Source organism: Podospora pseudoanserina, chromosome 4 (genome assembly GCF_035222485.1).
Source record: "Podospora pseudoanserina strain CBS 124.78 chromosome 4, whole genome shotgun sequence".
Taxonomy (NCBI): Eukaryota; Fungi; Ascomycota; class Sordariomycetes; order Sordariales; family Podosporaceae; genus Podospora; species Podospora pseudoanserina.
In genome coordinates, this window is record NC_085923.1 from 2,571,144 (window position 1) to 2,578,406 (window position 7,263).

General features: G+C 53.3%; 2 protein-coding genes across 2 annotated transcripts; both read right to left on the reverse strand.

Annotated features, from left to right (window-relative positions):
• Positions 1-316: 316 nt before the first annotated feature.
• Positions 317-3,110, reverse strand: QC764_407510 (uncharacterized protein; the record flags this gene model as incomplete). The annotated part of the gene is made up of 7 exons (XM_062947041.1): positions 317-1,005; positions 1,085-1,742; positions 1,799-1,941; positions 2,012-2,377; positions 2,578-2,663; positions 2,740-2,816; positions 2,881-3,110. 7 exons carry the CDS (start codon positions 3,108-3,110, stop codon positions 805-807), a joined length of 1,761 nt encoding a protein of 586 aa, XP_062800655.1. The 3' UTR covers positions 317-804.
• A 3,037-nt stretch (positions 3,111-6,147) lies between these two features.
• QC764_407500 (uncharacterized protein) lies at positions 6,148-7,263 on the reverse strand (the record flags this gene model as incomplete). Its single annotated transcript, XM_062947040.1, has 1 exon — positions 6,148-7,263. The coding sequence occupies one exon, from the start codon at positions 7,261-7,263 to the stop codon at positions 6,148-6,150; it is 1,116 nt and encodes a 371-aa protein (XP_062800656.1).

Here is a 7,263-nt window from a genome sequence, read left to right on the forward strand (position 1 = left end):
CACCCTTATTCATTCCCTTTAGAGCTCAGGACGGGACATCTTTCACAACACCGGACGTCAATAGCCAAAAAGGGCCCCCATGCCTCCAGATTATCTTGGGAGTCAAAGGACCAAATAATCCTCCTGCACCCCAAGGTCAAAGGAGATACTTGATGGATCTTCCGCCCGAATTACGTGAAATGATTTTTGACTTGCTGATCAGTCTTGAAAGGCTACAGAAAGCCTAAAAGACTGCAACAAGTTCAAAATATCTACAGTAAGTTGAAAGACCACAACAGTCTTAAAACCTCACCAAACTGTAGCATTTCAAAAAAAGAAGAAGCACAACTTCAATTCAGAACACCCAACCTACTAAATCACTGATCATATCCCTTGGTTGACCCAGTTCCTCCCTCTTACTCTCTCATCAGAGTTCAAATGAATGGCAGTAGCATCAATGCTACCCAGAGCCCCAAACCTTCCGTCAAATTCTAGGTACCTTGTAACACAACAACAACAACAACCATCACCCTCCAAACTAGGTAATCTGCTCGCACCCTCATCTCTTCCTATTTCCTTGCCCGCCCCCAACGGCAAATAAAAAAAAGAATGAGTAACAGCAACTACCTTTCCACACCCACCACCACCACCACCACCACCAGGGTGACAGCCTGCGTAACCACACCTTCTTTCTCAGTCTGTGATACCAAGCCCTCCCCTCCCCGCAAAAAAAAAAAAAAGAACAAAAAACTTCCAGACCGACCCGGTAACACAACATTCTCGCCTCATCCCACTCATCGTTGAAGCCCAACACCACCACCATCGTCACTTCCACCGCACCACACCTCGCCTCAAACTTCTGGTCTCATTCACCCCCAACTCCTGCCTCACTTCCACAGGCCACCTCGTCACCTTCCCATTAAACACCGGAAAACTCGACAAATTCGTCCGCGGCGCATACTCCATGTCCAACACCACAACCCCCAAACTAGGCACATTCCCCACCGATACCTCCTCCCCATCCGCCTATTCCCCCCATCATCATCAGTTAGCATCTTTCTCTTCTTCCCTCACAAGTCTCAAAAAGTATAGGGTAGTGACTCACCCCCTTGATCCCAATTCCCACCTCCCTCTTCAAATACCCAACCACACTCTCCCTGTCCAAATCCTTCAAAGTTCCATTCCCAACCCTAATGTCCTGCACCGGCACGCTCTCCCTCGCCACCCCCTCACACGGCATCCCCAGCAGCGTCATCCGTCCAATGCTCTCCCCCCTGATAAACAAACTCACCGTCGCCGGCAACCTCCCCGCCAGCTCCCCCCTCTCCACGCTCATCTCCACCACCCAATAATCCCTCGTCGTTCCCTTGCCCATCCGGTTCAAAGGTCCCGTCTCCAGAGTAGTCGCCCCGTCATCCCCAGCCATGTCCCCGTAAAGCGCATTCACCTTTGCCCTGACCTGCTCCGCCCTCGTCTCAGCCGGGAGACTCCAATCGGGCAGTTCCGGATACGTGTACCCAAACACGCTGACATTAGCGACAGTGTTACTCGTGTGGAACTCTAGTAGCGTGCTGTTGCCATTGGTGGTGGCGGCAGATGGAGCCCGGAAAAAGGGCTTGAGTGGGCTGTCAGCCGTGATCACCGTGTTGGCAGGAGTTCCAAACTGCCCGCCAGACAAAGCGCTGCTTGTAAACATCGAGTTGTTGTAGTAAATTGTTTGCCACATGGCCACCAGCCTGTCGACGTTGCAGTGGTGTAGCATACTGGAGACTTGTTAGCCAACGACAACAAAAGAAAAAGGGAAAAGGGTGTAACACACAACAGCGGCTCAAAGGCCGACCAGTTAATATCGGCCATGGTCCCGTTATTGCACCCTGCACGAAGATGAATCAAGTTGTGGGCATTCTCAAAGCTCGAGCTGCTCATCCCGTCATAGGTGTTGACCCGAGTAAAGACATCATACTACGACAACTTCCCCATTAGCCGCCGGCCCAACCATGCTCATCAAGCCATCTGAAGCTAGGTGCCTTACCACACTCCCTGTCAAATCCCTCGCCGCCAAAAGTAACCCCTCGTTGGACTCGTTGGCATCATTTAGCACACCCCCAGATCGAGAACATCGTATTGTCTGCGGGTAGTGCGTCAGGGCGCTATCACCAAATCCCTCTTCAACCTTTAATCGTTGAAACTTGTAAGTGTATAGCGGGTTCGGTATGACTCTTCGTCCCTCTGGTGCCTGCACCGTCATGTTGAGCCTTGTAGCTGCTACAGGCAACGCTGGATTCATCGCCCAGTCCCAGTATGGCTGCCGCAACGACTCTGCCGCTGCCATGTACTCGGGAAGCAGATCTGGGGGGTATCTAGACGCGATGTCAACCGCGCGAGCCACCAATATTTGCTACCGAGAGAAAACATGTGAGTTTCGTGGGGGTCAAGGAATCAAGCAGGGCAAATGCAATGCCACCAACGTACCTCAAACAGAGCTACATATGGCCTATGCCAAGTTTGAAAAAGAAGTTCCTTTTATGTCACAGATCAGCAAACCACTCTCAGTACCCCCCACAATCCTAAACCGAAAGCCTCGTTGGGCATACATACACCATGAGGACAAAACCCCCTATTAGAAGGCGCCCCATCTACATGCCCTACTCCGTTCCACGCACTGTGGGGATAACCATGAATACCTGGGCAAAAGCCGTCAGCAAGCTATTGCCGAATTTGGGAGGTTGTGATGCCGAGACGGTGTCATGTATTACCCACCTGCTACCGCGAAGTACGATAACTCGTTCGTCTCGTTGAGCGCCTGTAATTCTGATAGGGCCAGAATGTAGAGATGCCTACACATTGACAAATCAGATCCCCAGACTCCCGGCTGTCAAAATTTCTGTGTCATGGTAATACCATTGTGCCCCTCCCTTTGCCCATAGCCCATTGATATTGAGTCTGGCTGGAGGTTTCCCTGTAACCTTGTCAATGCCCGTCCTGACGCCGATCACAGGAATAGGGGTCGCGGAGGCTAGCGCAGGTGACGATGAGGGTGATGATGGGGGCGAGGACGCGGGGGTTGTCGACTGAGCCGCAGCCCATGGGAGGGCCACGGCCACCATGCAGAGTGAAGCGGTCCTCCGCATTGCTTCCAGGAGAGATACAACCACACCGATGACTCAGTCAGGCATGAAAGTACTGCAAAAGGGAGTGAAAAGAGAAGAAGGCGGGGAGTCGGCAACTATACCGCCAAGCCCTTTCAGGAGAGAAAGCGGGCTGCCTCTTCCGCTTTATCATAGTGGCGAAGAACCCGCCCTCCTGGACGACGCCAGTTCTTGTGGGGTCCGCTTCTGCAGGGAAAACTGTAACAATATCACCAACTTTGTGGTCTTGGGCACAGGACCTTCTCGCTGAATCATACATGCCATACGGATGAGTGACTCTTCCGGTGTCCGAACTTCAGGTGGGTAGCCACGAGCAGCAGTAGTGGGGGATGTCCGATAAAGGGAAGCATGTCTGAGAATAGAAAGGCTGTGTCGATGTTTCGCCGCTGTCGTCTCTGTTTGTTGTTGTTTATGGGGTGTGTAGTGTAACCAGGCCCCGGGAGGACGGGCGTCTGCGTCCCGCGGCAATGGGGTTTTCGTAGAGGATAATTGATCCAGAGGCTGCAGGCCTCTCGTATCGCTTTCTATGTCTTGTGCGCTTCAAAAAGAACAAGCACGGCGCTGTCATCACACTCCTTCTGCTGGTTGCCGACAGGATAAGGCCACGGCTGACCCACGAGGGCACAACACGAAAGCAGGCCGACCGTTTCTCCTGTCGAGGTGGTGTTTGGATAGAAGGCGGGCGGGACCTGCGGCATGGCGACATGGAAGACGGGTTATCACATCCCATGACTTCCTTGCTCTCCCCCGTCGTGTTTCCGGCGTCTTGGTATCTTGTCGTCGGGCGTCATCTGCCGTGATAGCTCCTTAGGCTGGATGGACCATGCTGACAGCGTGGGGGTGACGGCGACAAAGTTTGCTTCCTGTGCCAGGCCATAGGTCCGGGCTCGGCCCGTCGTCATTGTACGTCTGTATCGGTGGAAAGCCACGCCATGATGGGTAAGGGAATGACTAAATTTAAGAACAAGAAAAATAAGAGAAGACACGGGGCCCAACGAAGGCCTTTGCAGATGCCGTGTGCTAGCCCAACTCCCCGACAATGCCAGGGAAGCGTGAGTGTGGCTTGCTCCTTCCCAAGTTCTTCAACAGTCTAGGCTGAAGCGGAGTCAGGAATGGAAGGAGCACATCAGCTCTCTCATCAGCCTCTCATGAGAGTCAGTCACCAACGGCGAAACCCGCTGAGACCGAACAGTCCATCCTCTCCAGTTCGCTACCTATGTCTGAAATGTTTTACACAGCACCTCGGTCTTCTCTCAGCAACGACACCGCTCATTATGCGAACATAGTGACACAATACTCGCTGTGTGTCTCTGTGGGACCTGTATCTACCTCACCTTGGCACTGAACTTTCCTTCCTCATGAAGAACCGAAGTCAAAATCCTAGTTAGCCGCCTTAAACCCAAGGCCAAGAAACAAAAAAAGGGGCCCCAAAGTTGCCCCGCCATTTGGTTGTCGTCGAGCAGCAGCTCCCCCCCTTCCCCCCATCTGCCCCTCCCTTCCCGCAACGCGGGGAAGTCCTAGCTCTCCCGCTTTGGCATCCGCGCCTAGCTCGGGGGTTCAATGTCAGGGAAAAAATATACCTACCCCTGTGCCTTTAATTTCCCAATGCACTTGCAAATGTACTTGTGATTTTTGGGCCGAAAACGCGTGGGTTTAGCTGCTTGTGGTGAATGCAACATTCGGAGTGTTGATGCCTACCGGTGGTGGCCAGAGAGGGAGGGGGCTCGCCTCAAGGTATACAGATACGTGGTCTGTGACACCCGGATATCTCCTGTATCTATCTACCGACCAAGTTAATCTGTTGTTGACTTCCGGGACTCGGACAAATTCCCCAGATCCTACAAGTTTGCGCAGCACCGAGTCGTCCCAAGGCGTGGTACTTTTGAGGGGGAGCAAGAAGGGTGTTTGTCACCTTTGAACTGGAGTGACTTGCCATGCGGGGTCAAGAAAGAGATCGGGCTGCCATACAATTCCCATGTGATTGATATTGAATGAGGGGCTCATGGGCGTGTCCGGTGTCAAAAAGACTCCTCTGCTAAGCATGAGCCCATAGTCCTCCCTCGCCGTGTTCGGTGCCGACCATCCGAGTCCAAAACCGACTGCCCACTTTTCATGTCGTGAAGGCGAGTGTTGAGCATGGATGCCGTTGTCCAACCAGGTCGAAAGCAGCGGGACCTGCAGCTTTTTTATCGTGCTGTTATATTGTATCGCCTTGGTATGAACTGACACTCTCGGTGCAAGATAGATTGCTAATCCCGTGACACGGATCTTGGCGTCTTCCTGCCCACCACATGCTGTGTGATGTGACCAAAGGGCATCCTGTTAATAATAAGTTGGCATCAGGAACAACGCGGCAACAATATTTCGAAAGTCGGAATGAGAGGAGTAAGTTGACAGGATTGAAGTTGAGTAGGCAGAGTCTGTCCTCTTCATGCTGCAGCCCTCATAGTTGGTACAAGGGTAAAAGGGACAATCCAATGAGCGTAAGCAAGAGCAAAGAATGATGGATCAAGAAACAAGTAAAGCAATCAATTAACTTTTTGCTGGCTTCCATAGCAGAAAATACCCAAATCGTGGTGATGAGAAATGAAAAGAAATATGATATCCAAGGAAAAGTTCCCATAAAGTAACCCCTGCAAAGTGCCCTGTGCATTTATGACGCCGAGAGATGATGATCTCTATCTTGCCTTTTCCCCAGCTCTTTCCGGTAGCCAATTGTCCCAAGTGAATATCTCGCCCCGAAAACGCCAGCTGCCTTGATGTGCCCGCGTATGCCTCTTTATCCCATACCAGGAGGCTTCCTCTGCGCCAACTTGTGTCCCAACAACAAAAGTATCCAGCAGAGGCAGTAGTAATGGTATATCCCTGTTCATAGCCCCTCAAAATAGCGATAAAAAAGAAACATGCTGTGCTCCGTCTGACAGAAAGAGACGGGAGAAACTGCGGGCGCCTTGGCCCGGTTGAACTCGGCGGATGCCCGCATCCCTGACGCTGTGTTGTGTGGGTAGTGCCGTGTACCTTACAGCGACTTCTCCAACATGACCAGGTCTCTGTATCCCTCTTTCCACTTCTTCTCCTGGGCAGCCGTTGGCTTGGGGAGAGGGCTTCTGGCGTAGCCACCATAGCCTAGCCAGCTTTGAAGACCGGATTTGACTCCGACGACTCCGCCTTGAATGGCTGTCCAGTCTCCCTGGGCAACGATCTCTTGCATTTCCTGAGCCTCGGCATGCTTGCCTTGGTTGAAGAGCTCGATCGTGCGGGTGCAGGCCTTAGGAGCGATGTTGGCAAGGCCGGCCAAGATGCCGTGGCCACCAGCCACCAAGGCCTGGATGGAAAAGTCGGCAGAACCAGCGAGGACTAGGAACTCCGGGTTCTTGGGGTCATGGGTCTTGGACCTCTTCCGGGTGGCCGCAGCCACGCGGTTCAGCTTGCCAGTGTTGCCACACGTGAGCTTCACGCCCACGATGTTGTGGTGCTCGGCAAGCTGTACGATGATGTCCGAAGAGAGATCAAGCCCACCCACGGCGCCGGGGAAGTTGTAGATGATGATAGGAATGGGCGAGGCATCTGCCACGGCAGTGAAGTACTCGATGATGGTCTCGGATGCCGGAGCAAAGAGGCTGGCATAGTACGAGGGCGGGAGCACAAGAGCATAATCGCCGCCAGCCTCCCACGCCTCCCGGCAGTACTGGATGGTCTCCCGTGTGCTTTGTGAGCCGCAGCCAACAATGATGGGCATGTGGGAGAATCCCGAGTCGTTCAAGGCCTTCCGTGTGGTCGACGTAACCAGCTGTCTCTCAGCGTGTGTGAGATGGACCGCTTCGCCGTTGGAGCCTTGAGTGGCCAGTCCTGTGACGCCCGCGCGGGCGAGTCGCACTGCATGGCGTGCGATGGTGTCCGTGTCTACATCTTCCGAGCCTTCCTCAAAGAAGCACATGGTTGGGACATAGACGCCTGGCACAAGTGGTCGGGTCATATGGAGGTCGGATGCTTCCGAAGTTGTGCTGTACGAGCTACTGAGGGGCGACTCGTGGCCTGCCATGAGGGATGAGGACCCGACAGGGCGGAAAGGGATTCTGTTGAAGCCGGCAGTGAAGCTGCCACTGGGCGAAGGTGCGTCATTGTGAGGAGCCAT